The sequence below is a fragment of the Marmota marmota genome, unplaced genomic scaffold (assembly GCF_001458135.2).
Source record: "Marmota marmota marmota unplaced genomic scaffold, marMar, whole genome shotgun sequence".
NCBI classification, from domain to species: Eukaryota; Metazoa; Chordata; class Mammalia; order Rodentia; family Sciuridae; genus Marmota; species Marmota marmota.
In genome coordinates, this window is record NW_025999968.1 from 54,581,321 (window position 1) to 54,602,007 (window position 20,687).

General features: G+C 47.5%; 1 protein-coding gene across 1 annotated transcript; it reads right to left on the reverse strand.

Annotated features, from left to right (window-relative positions):
- Positions 1 to 10,541: 10,541 nt before the first annotated feature.
- On the reverse strand, positions 10,542 to 18,614 carry Rcan1 (regulator of calcineurin 1). The gene is made up of 4 exons (XM_015478731.2): positions 18,370 to 18,614; positions 15,752 to 15,925; positions 14,949 to 15,108; positions 10,542 to 12,286 (listed from the first exon to the last, which is right to left on the reverse strand). The coding sequence occupies exons 1-4, from the start codon at positions 18,454 to 18,456 to the stop codon at positions 12,114 to 12,116; spliced, it is 594 nt and encodes a 197-aa protein (XP_015334217.1). The 5' UTR covers positions 18,457 to 18,614; the 3' UTR covers positions 10,542 to 12,113.
- Between the last annotated feature and the right edge of the window lie 2,073 nt (positions 18,615 to 20,687).

The window sequence follows — 20,687 nt, forward strand, 5'->3', positions numbered from 1 at the left end:
TGGTCCATGCAGATTTGTCCACTGCAATCTTCACCTGAAGTGCATGCAACTGCTTGAATCATACAGCAAGGCAGAGAGTTCTCAAAGGTTTTTTAACAGCAGTCTATTTTATAGAGTATTGTCTAGAAACGATTTGAGCATATAAACCTTTTCCAGGTGGTTGGTAGATGTGCTTGTACGTCAAATGCTCTGTTAGGTGATTATTTTGTTCTTGGGTCCCTACAGGAAATCCTTGAGGAATGAATTACCTTTGTGCAATCAGGATCATGTGGCCACAGTGGTTCTGTATAGCAGGTCAGTACTCATAAATGTTCCCTCCATCCCAGCTCTTCCAACTGGGACCTACAGATCTCAAGAGAACCACCTTTCCGAAAATTGCTGGGTTTCTAGATGTTTTCTTGCCACTTAGATTTCCTGCTTCAGCTCAACCCCACGGACCCTCTAGATTGGGCAGATTACACCATGAACAGAGCCGGGGGGGCCCAGAGGATGAGAAGCAGCTGGTCCTGGCAGCACTGGGGGAAAGCCAGGCTTGGGTTTCCATGTTTGGACACATCGCCACCACTGAGAAAACAACCCCTATAAAATATTTATGTGTCTCACCTGCTTTGCCTTAGGTCCCACCACCCACACAGACCCAGTGCCGCCCAGTGGTGTTCGGGGAGATCTGTGTTTATAAAGAGTTAAAGAAAAGGAACAAGTTGAGTGGAAGGATTCATCCCACAGTTATTCATTGAGCTGCTCTTCCATTCCCAGCATTCTTCTAGGGGATGAGCAATCGGAGTCCAGTAAGGTGAACACCTGGGCCAAGGGTGGAGAGCGGTGCAGGGGAGCTGCTGTAGTGAAGTTCAGGTGAGAGGGTGAGGGGGCAATGGCTTCACTGGAACCCAGAGAGGGACATGGAGAAGGGACTCGCAGGGGTCCAACAAAGGTCCCCAAAGGACAAGAAGGACCTGAAGGATGACTAGAAGCTAAAAAATCAGAGGAAGGCGTTGCAGGAGAAGACATGAGCCAGGGAAGCAGGGCGTCCCCAGAGAAGTGCAGATGGCCCCTTGTGCCTGCCGTCTCCCTGGGAGGCAAGAAGCGGCTCCTCTGTCATGGGTACACGTTAGGAGATCAGCCTTGGCCACTGAGTATGATCAGACATACATACACTCGACACTTCAGAGGGCCCACTGGAGGACGATGGAGAGGTTTCGCTTATAAGAAAGTGGGAAATGATGAGGGGCTGAATTCATGAAGTAGCTCTGGGGGTGGAGCATAGCGGGCGTGTCAAGACAGAAGAGAGAATGATCAGTGCCGCCACCTGCACCTTTAATTCAGAAATCATCGAGGGTTGATGGGGGATTAGAAAAGACAAACAAACAAACATAGACAAAGCTGGGACTAGTGGGACACAGTCCTCTGGTGGAGGAACAATGACCCAGAGCTAGCTTGCCACATTTATTATATAGGTTTTTATCATCAAAAGAGTTTTTTGTGAGAAAGTTTCTGCAAAGCAGGCAGGCTGAAGGGTGGAGTACTGGCAGCCAATTATGATTATCTTTTTGAGCTCATAATTCTCTGGAAGCTGGCGTCTGACCTCAGGGTCAAGACTGATAGTCCCCTGTGCCTTGCACAGAACCTCTTTAAGCAAGGTGTCACCATAGCAACTGGGCAATCTTGAGCTGCACCTTTCCACAGGAAGTTCCCAGTGCAGGCTCCTGCTGTAAGAAGTCAGAGGTCCTGAGCCAAGTCACTGTTCCCCACAGACCAGTATGGGTAAGTAACTGAGTGGGGGACAGGATACCTTCATGACTGTAGCTGGAGTCACCGGGTGGATGGGGTGCTTATCACTGAGGCCAGGAAATATGGATGATATCAGGGTTCAAATGAGTCTCCCCAAATTCATGTGTGGAAAACGTAACACTCAAGGCAACATGGCAGGACTTCTTAACAGCTGGATGCAGAACTTCAGAAACAGAGCCCACCAGGCCTTCTCAGGCCCAGAATGGGACTGTCACTTCTACAACCATCTGCTGGGTAAGTGGAGGCTCAGAGCCAACTCAGACTCACCGTGGCAGTGGGCTCACCAGAGCATGAATGCTGGCAGGTATGGCTCTTTGAGCACCATCTTTGCACAGTGACAGCCACAACCATCAGTGCTAGAGAGGCTGAAGGGAGTAAGAGCCCTGGAGTCAGATTAATGTGGTCTGAAATTTTATCTCTGTCACTTCCTGGCTCTGCAACCTGCAGCAAGTTACTTTAATCCCATGCCTCATTTTTTCCCAAAGGTAAAATTGTGGGGGAGAACACTATCTGATGGAGTTGGTACGCAGACTAAATGGGACATGAAGCTACAGGACAGTTTCAGCCAAGTGCCTGGCATCGTAAAGGCAAGCTGAACCTTTGTGCTAGAGCGCTCTTGCAGCCACCCGCTCACCAGGCACCAGCTCCTGTGTGAGAAAACGTAGAAAGAAGCCTCAAGGAAGAAAGAAGTCTTTTAAGTTTATCTGTTTCAAAGGCACTTTATGCAACTCATACAGCGTTTTTCCAAAATGCAGCTGCTGGTGACATTTTCCACAAGTTACTGACTCTCCAGGCTGTGAAAGAAATTAATGAAATCATTAAATGTCCCTCAGTTCTCACTGAGAGGTGAGGGCATCCTTGTCATCATAAGTGGAGGGAAACCCTCTCCAGCCTGGAGCAGAGGGATTGGCTCAGTGTAGCTTTCCCTCCTGGAGCTCCTCTGCTTCCCAGCTCTGTTGCAGAGACCAAGTAAGTGGGGCCTGGGAGGGTTAGGGCTTGGCCCAGAGTTCAGCTTGGCCCCCTGAGAGCCCTGTGCTTGGAGTGTGGGACATTCCAGTCATGTAGTGTTGACTCCACCTGCATGTTGGTGACCCCTAGATTTATTTCTCCAGCTCAGATCTCTTTGGAACTTCAGACAAATATGTCCTTCTGTCCACTGTGACAAGAGGCATCTCTAACTTTGCATGGTCCAAGTCAGGCCCCTCTATGATCATCAGCTCCTGCCATGGGCCCAGTGACCCTGGACTTCTGATATCCATGCCTTTGTGTATACCAGGCACACAGACACGACTCCCTCCCCTGGAGTGTGCACCTGTAAGTTGCTGTGAATGCAGAGAAGGTGTTGGCAGAACAAGTGATAGATGTTGCTTCTATAATTTGGTTACCAAAAATTGTGACTTACACCTTGCTAGTATTCTCTAGTCCTTCTGAAGATGGCCATCAGACAAGGAACAGAGGGTACCCTCCACCTACCAGAGGGATCCTGCCTCACTTGGACCTTTGTATCAGTCAGGGTTCTCTAGAGGAACAGAATTCACAGGAAGTAGAATTATAAAAAGGGGACTTTTTAGGTTGGTTTAGCCAACTGGAAGTTGGATAGTCCACAGTGGCCGTCTGCTGGCTGGAGAGCTGGAAGAACCAGTAGCTGCACAGTCCAAGAGGTTGAAGCCCCAGAGGGATCAATGGTGCTACCCTAGTGTGAGACCGAAGACCTCTGGAAAACCACTGTCAAGTCTGATATCCTCAGATGATCGCAGCAGCAATCAAGAACACGTTCAAGAAGAATCCAGCTTGCATCTTCTGCTGCTTCCTTGTTCTTCCAACTTTATTCCATCCAAGCCATCATCCTATTGGATGGTGCTGCTCATGCTTAGGGAGGATCTCCATTTCAGTTGGCCATCCCACATGCCAATCATTCCTAGACACACCCTCATGACACACCCAGAAGCCTCTTAATCCTTGGTATCTCTTAATCCAATCAAGCTGACAATTCAAATTAACCATCACAACCCTGCAATGACCATCGCCCTGGTCACTACTATCAGTCCATCCTGTGAGAGACCCAAGGCCTGCACCTTGATTGCAGTCACACAAGAGACTTTCAAGTAAACTGTGCCAAATTCTTGACTCACAGACACCATGAGATAAGAAATGTAGATTGTTTTAAGTCACTGAATTCTGGGATAATTTGTCAGTCTTCTGCATTTGGGTCAATGATGTTATCACTCATTCTGTGTTTAAGTCAAATAGTAAGTAGTCATTTTTGATGCCCAGCCCTTTTTTTTTTTATCTGTGACAACCTTCCCCCAACCCCAATATATACACAACCAGCCCAACATATAAAGATCACATTGAGCCCACCCAGATGATCCAAGATGATTAACCATCCTCTCAGACCTGCCCAACTCAGACTTTTCACCGCCTCCATCTCTCTTAGCCTATCACCCCTCCCCGGGCTCCAGCAAGGTTCTCCAAACTGTCTTCCTGGGCTCCAGTCTTGTCCTCCTGTGCCCAGTGCCCATATGGCAGTGAGAATGGTCATAAAAACATGAATTGGGCCACACTCTTCCTAAGCTTAAGACCCTCCCCTACCTTCCCATGCAGCGGGGGGTAACACCCCGCCTCCCCCTGGCCTGGGCACCTGTGTCGGCCTTGCCTGCTTCTCTCATGGTGAGCTCAGCTGGTACCACTTCCTTCCTGTTCTGCAAGCACGCCAAGCTTTCTTCCCTCCCCAGGAGTATGCATAGCTGTTTCTTCTAAGAGGCTTGTTGGTGTTTTCAAATAGCTGAACTCTACAGTCACTCCCTCAGAGACCTTCCCTGAGTGCCATCTAAAGTCACGCACCGTCCCATCAACCTGTGTGGTGGGCTCAATAAGGTCCCTCCAAAGATAATCATGTCCTAATCCTAGGAACCTGTGAATGTGTGACTTTACATAGTGAAAGGGGCTTTACGTTCAGGATCGGGGGATGAGGAGATTATCTTGGGTTATCTGGGTGGGCTCAGCGTTCATTAAGTGTCCTTATGAGAGACAAGTGGGAGGATTAACACCGGTAGGAGATGTGAGAGTGGTTTAAGACATAAGACTCAGTATCGTGTGCTGCCTGGACATGGGTAAAATTCTAAGAGCCTCTGATGGCCTGACTGCCAGTCCCCCTCACCGCTTGCTCCTGTGAATAAGGTCCTTCAGCTGAACAACACCCCTCAACCAACAGACAGGATCTGTTCCTGCTCATTCCTGAGCAGTATGTTTCAGTTCCCTCCCAGAGCATGGAATTTTTCACTTGTCAATCACATTCTCTCCAGAGCCAAAGGTCATCCCCCTCCTCAAAACTATGAAACTGTGCTGTGATTTGAACACATGTGTCCCCCACAACTCACATGTCGGAACCTGGGGCCCAGTGGGATGGCTTTAGGAGGAGAAGCTGGTATGGTTTGCATGTATCCAAATTCAGATGTTGAAACTAATGTGATGCATTAAGAGGGGTGTGCCTTTAAGAGGTGATCAGGTCATGAGGGCTCCCTGCCTGGATGGGGTTAAGGTCCTTACAACAGGCATCAGCCAGCGTTCAGACTCCTGGCCATCTGCCGCGTGAGGACGTGGTGCTCCTCCCCCCATGAAAGACAAGCAAGAGGTGCCATGGTGGAAGCAGAAAGCAGCCCTCAGCAGACACCACGCCTGCTGGTGCTTTGTCCTTCCACTTCCTGGTTCTCTGAGAAAATAAATTCCACTTCTTAATAAACTACTCAGTCTCGGCTATTTTGTTATAGCAGCAGGAATGGACTAGGATAGCCTGATTCTCAAAGTCTCTGCTGGTCCAGTCTGCCTGGGGGACCACACCCATGTGGCCCTACGTGGTGTGTGGTGTTCTTCCTCTGGGTCATCCCTCAGGCCGGGAGTCTATGTGGCTAATAAACTGCTGCTGATCTCACCAGAGTTGCTTGTTATCTGTTCAGCTTCCCAGAATCACAGGGCAGGGGTTCCTCCATTCCCAACAGGGTGACTAGAGGGTGATTATAAAATAGACACCTGAAGTGAGGGTTGGGCTAATGCAAGGCCAGAGCCCAGGACGGTGGTGTCCTCTAGATGCTGAAAAGGGCAGGGGAGCCGATTCTGCCCTTGAGCTTACAGAAGGAACGCAGCCCTGCCGTCCCCTTGGTTTTAGACTTGGGACCTCCTGAGTTGACTCTCTATAGAGCCCTATTTCCAACTCTGGGGTTGGTGCCTGGCACATCTGGGTGCTCAAGGGATACTTGCTGAATGAGTATTGAGTGAAATACTGAAATATTGCAATAGTCTGTGTGATATTATCTGTGCTCCCCCTCTTTTCTAGGTCAAGTAACTATGGGAAGCTTGATGTTTAGAATCATAACGACTCCTGTTGCATGCTTACGACAATGCTTTACCAGGCGTGTCCTGCCATTTTCAAAAAATAAATTCACAGCTGTGTCTTTTTGCAAAGTTACTTAGAAAAGAAACTGTTATAAATTCTAAAATATATTCATAAGTCATTCATTAAAAAGGAGACAAGAAATCAGTGTCTGATCAATATGACCTGGAGCAGAACGCACGGGAATCACTTGAGAGCTCAGGTCCATTAGAGCTGAGGGCTCAGGGCTCACCAGGACACACAGTCTGCTCCAGGGGTGTAGGTCTTGGGCTGGCCTTGTGTCCCTGTGAGCCTGGCCTGGATGAGAGGCCACACTGCCCTTTTGAGATGATGTTCTATATTAGTTTTCTATTGCTACAGCAGACTTTCTATTAGTTTTCAGATTTACCATTTCAGTTCCTGTGGGTTGGATGGTTCCTCTGTTCAGGGTCTCATCAGACTGAAATCAAGGGAGCAGCCAGACCTGCAGTCTAGACTGAGGTTTAAGTTCCTTTTTCAAACTCACATAGTTGTTGGAATTCATTTCTTGTGGTTGTAGGACTGAGGTGCTCGGTGCCTGCTGGCTGGACTGTTCTTAGTTCCTAGAGGTCATCCTCAGGCCCTTTCTTGCTTGCCACAGGGCCCCTCCATTATCCCTGTGACTGCTTCTTTTCAGTGAGCAGAGGATGCCTGCTGCTGCTGTGGTCCTCTTTCACAGTGTGCCTGATTAGGCCAGGCCCACCCGATGCAAACTTCCCTCTGATGAACTCAAAGTCTACTGGTTCCAGATCTTAATCACATCTGCAAAGTTCCTTTTGCCATAGAAAGGACACAATGCCGAGTGCTGTCACCTGCACTGCAGTCAGAGGTTCTGTACACACTCAGAGGCAGGTTACACAGGGGCTGTCCACCCCAGGCATGGAGGGTGGGAATCTTAGGGGCCACTTAGCATTGTGTCCATCACAACCCCAGAACCTAAACTCACATCTTTCCCACCAATCTTGTCCCCTCCGACTCAGGTGATCCAGCAGCAGTCCTGCAGAGCCCGGGAAGGCCTGAACGCTCTTCAGGTCACCAGTGGGCCCCTTGCCTTCTCCCATACACCCACATGCCAGCTGGTCACCTCCAGGCTTCACTTCCCTGCCCTCCTGCACCTGCCAGCCTGATCTCCTAGTGGGACCGTGCCAGGCACTGCCCTCCCTGCCTGATGGCTTCCTGGGTTCCCCTCTGCCTGGGATGCCCTCTCCTAGACGCCCACAGTCCTCCAGGGTTTCTCCCTCCTCTCTTTCAGGCCTCACTCAAAAATCTCCTTCTCTGGTGCAGTGTCCTCTGCAGCTCTCCACAGAACCGCAAGCTTCTGCAACGCCTACTTCCCCTCTCCTTCCCCCACTGCGTTTCCCTCCTCAGGTCCAGTAGATGGCCTTAGCACAGGCAGGAGGGGGCGCTGCTGCCCTGGGCTGGGGGCAGCCAGGGAGTGGACACTAGTTCTCAGGCCTGTAGCACCTTCCTTGATGACCAGTTCTGTCCAGACTGGAGGAGCCTGGCACTGGGTGGAGCGGCGCCGCTCTGCCTGAAGTCTCCTTTCTCTCTCTCTCCCAGCCCTGCTTGTCTGCAGGGCTTTGGGATCTGCTCCAGGTAGGTGACAGAGGCGTGGATGAGGTCTTACCTGGCCAGGGTGGGAACAAGGCCAGCCTGGCACCTGCCCGTGAGGCCCTGCCCATGGGGCTGGCTGAGGATGAAGGGTGCCCCTTGGAGAAGGGCCTGTGCTGCCCTTCTCTTGTCCCTTTCTTGTTTCATAAGCCCCCCGCCATCCCAAGCTTACCGTGGTGTTCACAGCGTGGTGGGTACGTTCTTCTTCACAGGTGGTCCTGAAAAGGATGTACACATCACGGTAGAGAAGGATGGGCATGAGGGGACACCCTGCAGGAGTGGCTGGCAGTGAGTCTCGGGGGAAGAGACATTCACATAGAGATTTGCAGGACAAATACGGGGTTGGTTCATTATTTTGGTCATATTTACTGAGGGCCATGCACCAGGCACAGGGAAAACTGCTCCTGATTCCGGCAGAGGTGGGCAGGGCACACAGGAGCCTGCACTCAGGGCAGAGGCAGTGGGGAGGCTGGGCAGTGGGGTCATTTCTAGGCACAGGGAAGAGAAATTCTGCTGAGTCAGAGACACTGAATTTTTGGGGTGTCTGGAGCATGAATGTTGGCAGGAGGGGGTCCTGGTGGCCAGGGAAGGGGGAGCTGTGAGCCGCGGCTCCATCCCCTGCTAGGCACTTACGCGCTGTGTAGAACAGTCATCAAAGTCCTAATCAGAATCTTGAAAGGAAAAGAAACGCTGGCTGTAGGCCTCATATCTCAAACACCTGCAAATAATGTCCCTGTCTTTCCTACACATGGCCATGATTAAATGACCTTTCACGAACAGCAGGGAGGGCCAGCTGAAGCAAATGGGGCAGGCGAGACCATGAGGGCGAAGGACAGACTGCCAAGTGCAGCAGTGTACTTGGGGAAAAAATCCCTCCATGTCCTACTGCAGAGGCACAAGTCCAGGGAACCGCAACGAATGTCACCCATGGCCAGCCTTCGTCCTGAGTAATGTTCATGTCAATTTCTGGTGGGCTTCCCTCTGAATTGCTGACCTTTAGGTGAATGTTCCTGGGATGCACTTATTTCACCGAGGCAAACATTCCACGGAGTTGTGCAGACACTGGGAAGCAGGACAAACTCCAGCTGTGCTTCAGTGTTCCCGTGACGTGCCCACGTGGTGTGTTTAATCCTCCGCAACTTAATATGCTATAAAATTGATTTACTTCTTGGTGAGTTCTGCACATTTTACCTAAAATTAAAGCTCTCTGGTGGCCCAAATCTCCTGTGGGCATGAGTTCACATGACATTCTGGAAATGTAAGATACTAAATGCTTGCTGACTGAAAATCAATGTTTAGGCCCCAGTATTAATAGCTACATGAATGGCCATGATCCACTCTTGCATACATTTTCAGGGGCTTTCTTCATATGGCCCTAAGTTACTTCCCACCAGCTCCAGTTACTTGATAGTATGATCTATCAAAACCTCTTTAAGAAATGTGTTCAATCAATGGCAGAGTATGTTGTGCATGGTTCTGCCTGTTTTATGTCCGTCATTCTGCATTTTACAAAGCCCCTCTCAGAAAAGGAAATTGGTGGGCCTTGGGTGTGCCCTAATGTGGGGGCCTTTGAGATCCAGCAGCCTGGGAGCCAATGACCTAGTGTACTCTTGAGTACAAAACCCCAGCTGGGGTTGCCACACTCACATGCCCTATCCTCTCAGGAGATTGTGTCCACGCCAAGGATGTTCACAGGGTCTGTCAGTTTCACCAGCAGTGGGGTCACCAGTGTTTGCCCCATTTATGTAAGGGGACCCACTGGGAATCCGAGGGAACTAATGACACATTCCAACTTCCTTCCAGGGCTGTTCAAGAACTCAGGTCCTGGGCCAGCAAACAGCTCACCTTTCGCTTCTTGTAACAGGCTCCTAGTTGTTCAAAATGATGATAAATAATAGCCTCACCCCATATTTCTAGTATTTCTATTTGGAAATACTCCCCTCCTGTCCCTAGGTGATTAGTAAGTGAATCTGTCCAATAATCAGATCAGACTGACTGAATTGATAACGTGGGTCTCTCAGCACATTGAAAGCAGCTTTGAACATAATGGCTTTCAAATATGCAAATGCTCTTGGAAAAGGACAGGATGGTGTATTTTATAAAAGAAAACCAAAGTGGCATGTGAATTTTCATAGTGCAATTACCTAATGTTAATCTGGATCAAGATCAATGTCATTTTTAAAGATTCCATCACACACGGGGTTATTGAGGGCTCTGAGGACTGGCCAGGAAGCTCGCCACCCTCTGGAAAGAGCTCTGGGAAGAGGTGGCCACAACTCTTTCAAACAGAGACTTGCAGACGAATCTTCTGGACATAATTGGCCTTCATAAGTTAGCTCTTCTGTGGACATTCTTCTGAACAGAAAACTCATCAAACTAATGCTTAAAAACATTACTGGTGGCTGGAACGTAGCTCAGGAGGAGTACTTGCCTATCATGCCTGAGGCCCTAGGTTTCTATCCCCAACATCGCAAAAGAAAAAAAAAAGTTACTGCTTGAAGCAGGGGCTAATAAACAGTATTTTCTGTATCAAGAAAATGCTCAGAATTTTGCTTTTTATTTAATCCAATTTGCCCTTTTCTAAGTGATGGACTGCAGTACAGTGGACACTCTGAACCACAGCACAGAATTAGAAGCTTTTCAGTTCAAAGTGACAAAGGAATGTGTCCTCTGAGGCTGCAGAACTGAAAGGGTTCACAGATTAATCCTAGAAATCAAACGACAAACAAGTAACTTTCCGGAAAGAGCATATTGTGCCGATTTATTATAGAATGCAGTTAAAAAAAATATTTTGAGGTTAGCCTCTCCAGTTTAAAAGCACTTAACTAGAAACACTTGAACAGCTATGCAATGGTCTCTCCCTAACCGGTGCCCTCCTACCAAGCACTGTAAACAGGGTTTTGAGAACATTCAATCGATTTCTTGTTATGAACAATCCAAGAAGTTAATGCAAACGTATTTGCTTCCCAAAGAAAACCATCTTCCAAATTTCCAAAGCATGCACTGTTACTTGGCATTAGGTATTTCAGAATGACAGACTGTTATGGTATTGTAAGGCCAAAATATAATACCTATTTACCAGACATACACATTACAACTAGAAAAAAATTACAAATGTTCACCTAGTGTAACAATTCCATCAGGAATTATGGGGAAAGGCACTGCATCCCTCTCATATCAACACACATCTACTACTCACTTTACATGCTTTGAGTTCATCCCATTAAACACGTGGACGGCTTTTCTACAACATACGATTCACAGGTAGGTTAATACAGCTTACACTATCCTTCCACTGTCACGTTTCTTCACCCAAGAGTACAACAGGTATGGATATATGCTGTCAGCTCTATTTACACGTTTATCTGGATGTTTCAGTGGGGTGAAAAACCAACTATCTCAACCAATAGTTCCCAAAGCGACCTTTGGTTATGATTCTTGTCTAGAAACCATTACATAAAGAAACAATGGAGACTGATATCCAACCCAAACACCTAAACTAAAATTTCTCACCTGCTAAAAATTGGCAGCGAAACTGCTATTCTCTGAATTGTATAAGCTACTCTACGTAGGAATTCAGATCAGCGTCTTTTGCAGGAGCACAAGTCACGTGCTACACTGGACAGGATGCCGAGAGACGGTCTTCCAGGTGCACTTCCACATGTGGATGCAAAGAGCTGAAGATCTGGAAGGTGACAGTTTCCCAATGCTTTCCTACTTCCCAAAGGATGTGAAACAACAATGCGTAACTTCATACACAAACAAAGGTTAGTCTTGAAAATCAGTAATAAACATGCACAGACATTCGAACATGAGGGAAGAAATGAGACGCTACAATTCCACATGGCGTTGCGGTTGTTTTCACAACCTTTCTGCACTAGACGCTTGGTGGCTTTGCGTGAGGCCTCTTCCTACCAGTTGGGATTGTACCCTGTACACTGGCTAGAAGCGGAAAGCGCTCCCTGGACCCACTGATCAACCTGCCCTAGGCGAAAACAGAACCTACCAGAAAAGAACAAGTACAAGACACTATCATTATTGGTTTTCTCAAGATGTCCCCAAATGTCCTTGTGCGATCACAACAAACTCAGTGATTGGCCCAAGACATTCCTGGGTGCCATGGACGTGGACTGAGGTGCAGCATCAGAACAAGGAGACGAAGCCTTGATTCTCTTCTGAGCAACATGAACTGGATTTCTGCCATAGCGGTCACGGCTGCCACCTCCCAAGTTGTGACCGGCCACTTCCACAGTAAAAGATTCCTCCCATGAGTATGACTGAGAATGCTTCTTCGCCCGGCGCCAGTTCAGCTCAGGTGGATAGGTGTGTACTCTGGCCTTCTTGTCTGGATGATTTTTGGTTTGGGTCTCTTCATCCTCTCCATCTCCTCCTCTTCCTCGTTCTCTTGATCGCTCTCACAGACGTGGACCACCACACTGGGGGTGGTGTCGGTCGCTGCGTGCAGCTCGTACTTCTCTCCTGGGGAAGAAATAATGGCAGATAACTCAGATGAGACCTGGAGGGTGCCACGACAGGAACAAATGGAGTCACACTTAGGTCTGCCCAGCCGCCTCCTGCCTACGCTCAACGGGCTGAGACAGACAGACACATTTTGCATTTACGTTTCTTTGGTGCTACGTTAAAAAAAAGACTCATTTCCAGTGTGTCTGACTCCGAGTCCGGCATGTGACAGGAATAAATGGAATGTGTATTTTTAGTTGACGCTTCTCATGTCACCAGGCACCCTACACTAACTACCCAGAGGCTCCTGTCTGCCAGCGAGTCCCCAAGTGTGGTGTGAGGAACACCAGTTCAGGAACAAGATGCTGAAGGATAAACACATTTGGTAACTGATATCCTGAGCCTCCTCCGAGGGCAGCGCAGACCCAGGACAGGGACACCTGCGGAGGCCGAGTGTGCAGACGCAGGTAGGTGCTCCTTTCGCCTTCAAGACCACGGCATCCCTTTCTTACAAAACTGCTGGCCTCCTGGAGCCAAGCATGCTCTGCTGTTCTGTGCCAGCCTGACTTTGACCAGGCTCAAGGTCAGACCACTCAGGTCCAGCACGGATGGGAAGAGCCTTCTGTAACTGAGGAACCTGGCCACGAATGGAGGAGCTGGGCATCCCTTCAGGGCTCCAGCTTGGCTATGGAGAGTCTGACCACTGGGTGCTGATGGGAGGCAGTGTGACCGTGTGGCCACCACGTGGGCTGCGAGCCTGTAGTACCAGGGCTCCAGGGTATGTTGTCTCACTCTGCTGTGTACCTCTCTCTTCCTCTATAAAATGGTACAACAAAGGCATCAACCTCACAGAGCTAGTGGCATGAGTGAATGTCCACAAAGCCCGCAGTACCTGGTTCATGATATGCATGCCTGGCAATTTTACCTAGAATTATGTTTAAAAATGGAGGTGGCTGGGGATGTAGCTCTGTGGTAAAGCTTTTGCCAGCACACACAGACCCTGTGGTCAACCCCTAGCTAGGAGGTGTGGAAATGCTAAGGATTCAGCTCGCCCACCTTGGGGTGGCTCGGGTGAGCTTTCTTCTAAGGCTTCGTGCAGACTTTCTCTGAAGCTCCATGCAAGTGAGGAGGCTCCTCACCCACCACTGTGTGCTCCTCAGAGGCTCATTTCCAGCTGAAGGAGCAGCGGCAGGCTCCCAGCCTCCTGCCTCCCTGCATGCTTCTCTCCTCAAGGAAGGCACTGTCCCTCACACAGGAGGGGGCTGCCTTGTCTCTTGGAGACTGGATGCCAGTGTAATTACATCTGAAGAAGCCTCAGCTCCCTCAGAGCATTCAGTCTGGGATGTCAGACGGGTCACTGGAGGTGCTGGCCTCTTTACAAATCCTTACTATCTACCACAAAATCCAGAATGCTTGGGACTTAGGGCTATAATTGCAAAATCTGCAATCCTGAAAAGTACAGCCAAAATATGAAATACTATTCAGCCCATCGCTAAGTAAACCAAGGGCAAACTGGTTTCATGATGTCTGTTTTCAAAAGCCTTCTCCATGGTCTTCTGTAAAGACATGGTAGATTCTGGAGGCTGAGGAATTTTCCTTCATGGCACTTCTGACCTCCAGAGCAGGAGGGCACCTCTCCCCAGGTGGGGGATCCCATTTGCTCCCGTCTCTAGGACACCAATAGATGCAGCTCTCAGCTTTGTTAATGCCTCTCACCAAGAGCTGCTGTGGAGGGCCACACACTTCCTCCAACTGACCATTTTTGACCTTGACCTTCAAGCCACGATTAGCAGTGGGTAATGTGATTCTTGCTTTATACCACAGGGGAAATTTCCATTTGGGCAATGTTTTCAGAAATGTAATCTTTTCAATATGAAATTGCTGATGGTCCACGAAAATAAAACCCTTGACCCAAAGGAACATCAGATTGCTGGTCAAGGAGAAATGAGGAGCTGACAGTCTCAGCATGTATCCAGTTTGCTCCAAGGGCGGGGCAGAAGGGGCTCACACCTCTTTACTCCAAGACCCCCTCTCCTCTCTGCATACTCAGCCAAATCCTAGCACATAGGACAGGAATCCACCACACTTGACTGTTTCCAAAGACCAAGGATTGAGTACCGACTTGAGGTCAGGCACTGTGAAGTGTCTTTTGTTGGATGATGACCTCAACTCCACTGGGTAAGACCCATTTTATGGACAAAGAGCCTGAGGTTCTTTCTTCTCTATGATCCCTGGTTCTCTTCTTCCTACCCATTAAAAAGGCCAGGTGAGAATCAGATCAACGAAATCAAGGGAGAAATTACCTTGACTAAAACTGAAATTTCTACAAGGATAATCGGTTTTCCCTTTTCGAGACTCCACTGCTCATTGGCACCTAGAGAGACCTGGTCATGAGCCATGCAGGCTGTGCCCCTGGGCGAGGGGATGGATTCATGGGTGAGGGTGCCAATCGAGGGCAGGACTAATGAGCAGTTATGGTGGCTCTTGCACACCTTCCCAAGGAATGCACACTCATAGCACAAGTGGCACTGATGTGGAAGAACACAAAGGGAGGGCACACTTGCACTGGCTCTTGAGGGAGCTAAAAGGGCCAATGGGGATCCTCCCTGACCTGTGAGCAGCAGGTCTTTAGCAGACTCTCCCTCTCCACCCCGGCTCCTGCCTGCAGGGCACTGCTTACCTGGCCCAAGCTTGGAGATAGCATATAAAAGATCATAATTTATGACTGGAGTAGCATCTTCCACTTGTTTCCAACCAACCGGCGGAGAGGCAGGAGGCGAGATCAGGAACTGCTTGTCTGGATTGGGCGGAGCCAGGTGTGAGCTTCCTATGTGTAAAGTCTGAGGAGAGAAGTCAACACTGGTCACTGCCCTGCAGTGAAGAACTACAGTGTCGATAGCACCTGCCACAGCTTCTGGAAGGCAGATGTGAAAGGACAGGCCAAGTGCCAGGTGGAACAGGTGTGATTCCAGGAAGAGCTGGGAAATGGCCCTGGCCCTGACAGCAAACCTGCAAGCTCCCTAGAAGAAGGGGGGTGGTGGTGGTGGGGGTGGTGGTTGTGCTTCCTCTCTTGCTACTCAACTCCAGAAGGCCAAGTGTCATTTTTCTGAGGTTGTTCTCAAATTCACTGCCTTCTTAAAATAAGTACAAGACCGAGAATTCAGGGCATTAATTTTTCCTTTCTTGAGATGAATTCTTGGGTTTTCCATATATAACATCATCAATGTATAGATGGTCTTAAAAAAGCATGGGAGGAGGAGCAGAGCACAGTGGCACACACCTGTAGTACCAATGATTCAGGAGGCTGAGGCAGGAGGATAGCATGTTTGAGGCCAGTCTCAACAACTTAGCAAGACCCTGTTTCCAAATATCTCCAAATAAAAAAAGGGGTGTGGGTTCAATTCATAGTACCATCAAAAAAAAAAAAAAAAAGGATGGGAAGAGAGATGCATGCATAGCCAATGCACCTGACTCCTGACTCACCTGAGCAAAATATAACTTCATTTCCTTCCCAAGGAACTCAGTCTTATGCAGCTGCAGTCTGGCATCAGCTGCAGACAAAGGGTTGCTGAAGTTTATTCGGACACGTTTGAAGCTCTTAAAATACTGAAAGGTGATGTCCTTGTCATATGTCCTAAAGAGGGATTCAAATTTGGCCTGAAAAATAACAATAAAAATAAAAGGAGTTGAAATTTATCTGTATGTGACCTTTGACTAAAGGACATCATTACATTGCTTAGTAAAGAAATGAGTTACCAACCACTTCAAGAATTCCTAACTTCCTTCTTAAGGAGATGCTGCCATTTCTTTATGTATTTTTAGTGCATATTCTAGGCACACACTCTACTTCTGAGCAACATCCTTAGCCAACACAGCCCCTTATTTAGGCCAATTACAATTACAGGTGATTTTATAAGAAGGTAAGAAGATGACTTACTAAACTCACTTAATAAGAAGAACAATACCAATAATTAAATACTTCTTATGATAAGAGAAAAAAATATTTTTAAAGCAGAATGAGCATTTTCCTAGAAGGTTTAGTTTGGCAATTCCTTATTCCTAGGCCTGATATTCCTGTGAACTTCCTTATCCTGGCCCACTCCAATCCTGCCATTTAGCTAAGGGCGATTTTACATATGTCAAATATTTCTTTAGGGCTTAAAGTGCTAAGTGCAGCTAATTTGGGAAACTTTTTTAAATTGAACAATGAACTTTTAAAAGTCTTGCATTTCTTAAAGGAAGTAGTTTAAAAATTCCCACTGTTTTTTAAAAATCTTAGTCTGTTACTTTTTTTTTAACTCTCTAAAATGATGCTGGTTTAAAATTAATGTATTGCAAATGGACCCATTTCTGCACTGGCTTGAATACAGACAGGCACACGTCATGAGAGAGAGAGTGAAAAGTAGGAAACATCCCGAGCTCCTAGAACGAAACGCCCAGCTGTGGGATTACCAGCTCTGATTCAGCAACCGGCCCACCAGCCTCTGGGAGAAGCTCTGGGGAGAGACCTACCAGGGGTGGAGTGGGGCAGCGGGTGGTGGGCAATGGGGACTTCAAGGAAGATTGCACGGGCTTTTAGACGCTGTTGGAGTCTTTTTCCAAACTAAACACTTGGGACAGGTTGTAGGAACCCGTGTGCAAGGCGGCAGAGCACCCGAATCCCGAGCACCGCGCCCTCTAACGCGCAGGCGAGCAGGAAATAGCTCATGCACCGCGGGGACCCTCTGCAGGAATATTCGCGGCTGGTAAGGGAGGGCCTGGTCCCCGGAGCGCTCCCCCGCGGCTGCGGCAGGAAAGCGGCTCGGCGCCCCGGGGCAGGTGGTCGCGGGAGGGGCAGCAGCTCCCAGCCTCGTTTTCGCACAAGCCTGAGCTGCTCTTGAGCCCCAACGTTTCTGTGACTTTCCCACCAGGGGCTCTGAGGAGGCACGTGTGAAAGGACGCGCCTGACAGCGATTTCAGCTGGCCGCAGGCTACTATTCCCCACCTCTCTCCGGTGGCCGAGCTGCCAGGGTGTCTCGCTAGATGGGGAATTTCACATGACCTCATCAGTAGGCACTGTGACCAACTGTGTAGTTCTGAAGTTATGATTCAGAATTTGGGAGAGATGACTTTGATGAATAATTTTAGAATATAACTCAGGGCTCAGGATCAGAACAGAGAAATCCACATTCTCTGCTAAATCCCCATTCCTACCATAACATTCTCTTATTTGTTCTAATCTAGTTATTATAGTGGTTCAATAGCATTAGAATATGCTGTACGATCTAGTTAAAAAAAAAAAAAAAAGCAAACTATGGTCCCAGATCACAATCCTAGTACACAATTATGAAGTTAAATTTGATTTTAAAAAGAAGAAGAAAAAAACCTTTGCGTGTTCCCATATGGCTTTGGGTATAAAGCATATAACACAAACATCATCCCTCAAACAGAACATACACAATATGCATTTATGTATATTATTAAAAACGCAGATAGCTGGGTAGCTATCAACAAAATATCTGACATTTTAACCAAACAAAGAAGAAAAGTATAGAGATTAAAATTACTAATTATATTAATTAGTAATTACCTCAATGAGATCTGCTGCCCAGGAGGCACATTAATCCCACATTTAAATTATTTATCCCAGTGTGATGATTTGCTAAGGCGCATTTTCTCTAGCTGGTCTAATCTGGAAGCTAGAAGCAGACCCTTATAATTACTATAAACATGCAATAAGTTGAGAATATTTATTCCCTAAGAGGAAATCAAATTATTCTGAACTCTAGCTGTAAAAAGGTGGTTCTATTCACGGTGAGAAGAGGCCTCCCTGGAAAGGTCCACCCACACCTTCGGAATGAAAACCATGCAATTTCCAAACTCTGCCTCGCTAGGAAGCTGGTCCAGTAACCTAGATGCTTTCAAATTCTGAGATCTCTAAAAATTCCCTCATCTTAATTCCTAAAACAACAGCTTTTGATTTTCAAGACTCAAAATACTATGGACTTATTTAAAAACCCCCAAACCCACAAGAGAGCCACACACCCACACGTATTTCAGTTAATAGTCCTAATTAGCATAATGCTTTGAAAACTCTCGAAAAATCACATTAGAAGCCTTACCCTGGTTTCACTTTCGCTGAAGATCTCACTGTTTGCCACACAGGCAATCAGGGAGCTAAAACTGTAGTTAAAGTTTCTAAAATGCATCCTGCTTTCTTACAGGGAGAGCACTAGAGGCCCGCGCAGCCAGCTTCTTTTCCAAGAGACTGTAGGTCCCTTCTTGAGCCAGCGCTTATAAAGCACGGAGGGGGAGGGCCAGGCCCCTGGGAAAGAAAAAAAAAAGCCCAGCGTCCAGAGCATCCTGTTTGGACAGCAAATTCCTGAGTCAAGTCCTGCATGCTCGCAGGCAGACAGGGACAAAGTGTAAGTTTCTACTGGAAAGAGGTGACGTCAACACCTTAGTCATTTTCCCTATGCTAATTAACTCTGCTCGGGAGGATGGAAAACCAGCTGAGGTTGCTTCCCAGCTGCCCTGTCCACCCTCTCGCAGCATAGTTTCCACTGGTAGTAATTCCATTCAGCCACTCAGATGGCATGCTCCGCGGCTGAATGGGACGGCCCTTCTTAAGATGGAAAATGTTACAGAACAAGGACGAAGGTCCACTGCAGTAAACAGCAATTAGCCTCCAGGGCCACTTCGAGGCTTTGGGAGACCTCGAAACCCAAGTCTTGATGAGTTGCTTGATCCCTGTAATTTCCTGACAGCCTCAATCAGTGTTTCAGCTGGGGCCTTAGAGAAAACATTTTGAAATCTTCTTGGTCAATGAACTCTGCTTTTAAAGAAAAAAGTGGGATTTATTTTGAAATGTAGTGTTTCCCTTTGTTTTTTGTTTTTTCCAATTGAACTTTATTGGATGAATGTCCCAATTCCCACTTGTGTTCTACAGGAATATGGTGGGAAGAGATACTAAAGCAATCTTAGAGTTTTCATTTGAAAACTTTATTATTGTAGTCTGAGAAATAGGGGATACAACACTTGGCCCATTTTCTAATGGCTACTGAATTCAGGCAAAGATACAAAAACATTTCAGAGGGTGGGGCTCAGTAGTAGAGAGCTGCCTCAGGTCCCGGGTCCCATTCCCAGCGCCATGAAAAACAAAACCCAAAATATTTTGGAGAATCTAGCCTCTGAAACTGAGAAAAAATAAAATAAAATAAATAAGGAGGTCTGTTTAGAGACTCAGACTATTTTTTTTTATTTATTTAGGAAAGAAAGAAAAAAATGGAAAGAATATACACTATAATTGAAAAGCTAGTATAGGGGGCCTCTTGTTCATGAGATGCCCAGTCTGGAGCACCTTGGGATGGAAGGCTGATTCCAGTTTTTTCAAAAGGTCGCAACTCTAACTTCTAGGCACTTTACCAGTTTGGATTCCTATGCTGTCTGGTCCTGGGTCCCTCCTCCTCTCTCCAGTTTCATTATCACCTGAAAGCATTCAAGTTATTTAAGCGTTCTCTAGGTTAGGGACACCTAACTTCAACTTCCAAAAGTTAAATAGACCTTCCCATTCATATTTAAAAATTAAAGCAAGTATCATTAAAGTCAGCCAATAATTAAAAACAATGTATGCAACAGGAAAAAACAAAGCAGCACATTTATCTCTCCTAAAAAAGGAAAAGTCATCTTTGGATGAGTGAGTGTTGCTTCATTTCAATGCACTGAACCTCGCTGCCAACCGCAGGGTTACATAAGAAGCCAGTTACGGTGTTTGGTTGCCAAATTACCCATAGCTCCCAACCTGAAAATACCCAAATACATTTATTCTAAAAAGCCTGGAACACTGAACAGTAGTGTGCGTCAACACCAAGGAGGAAGTGCTCAGCCAGGACGGCGCTGTGACGGCGCTGTGTGACGGAGGGGACCTGCCTGGGCGACCTGGAGGCATCTGCCTGGAATCAGGGTTGTGGTGTGCGTGTGGTGAGTGGTGGTGTATGTGGGGGGACTGAGGGAAAGGGATGGAGACAGAGGACACAGCACTGCTCCAGAGCTCAGAGAAGTGCCCTCCCTGTGGGCCCACTCTGCCTTCTTTTCTCTCTCCTGGAGTCCATTTGGTAAAGAGCATTAAAAGGTGAACAGAGGAGCAGGAGAACACTCATTTCGTTGTCCTCCTCTTTTCTTTAAAAAACCATGACACAAATTTGGTTTGTGGGCAAAACTGGAACACTTCTGTCCATCTGAAACAACAGTACTGGCGCACTGGGATTTACTGTTTTAATTTCATATGAATGAGGAACAAAAAGAAGTGAGGTATGCAAAGGTCGTTCAACTGTTTTTGCTCACAGAAATGATAGGTCTTCCACTAGGCTGCCCCCAAAGCCTAGCGAAACATAATTCTGTACCTGCCTTTGGACTGATCAGCTCCATGAAATCAAACCTG

Coding starts and splice junctions, on each gene's coding strand:
- Rcan1 (XM_015478731.2), bottom strand. CDS start 18,456: ATGCATTTTAGAAACTTTAACTACAGTTTTAGCTCCCTGATTGCCTGT. Junction 15,926..18,369: donor TCAGCGAAAGTGAAACCAGG/GTAAGGCTTCTA, acceptor GTTATTTTTCAG/GCCAAATTTGAATCCCTCTT. Junction 12,287..14,948: donor TATCTCCAAGCTTGGGCCAG/GTAAGCAGTGCC, acceptor TTTCTTCCCCAG/GAGAGAAGTACGAGCTGCAC.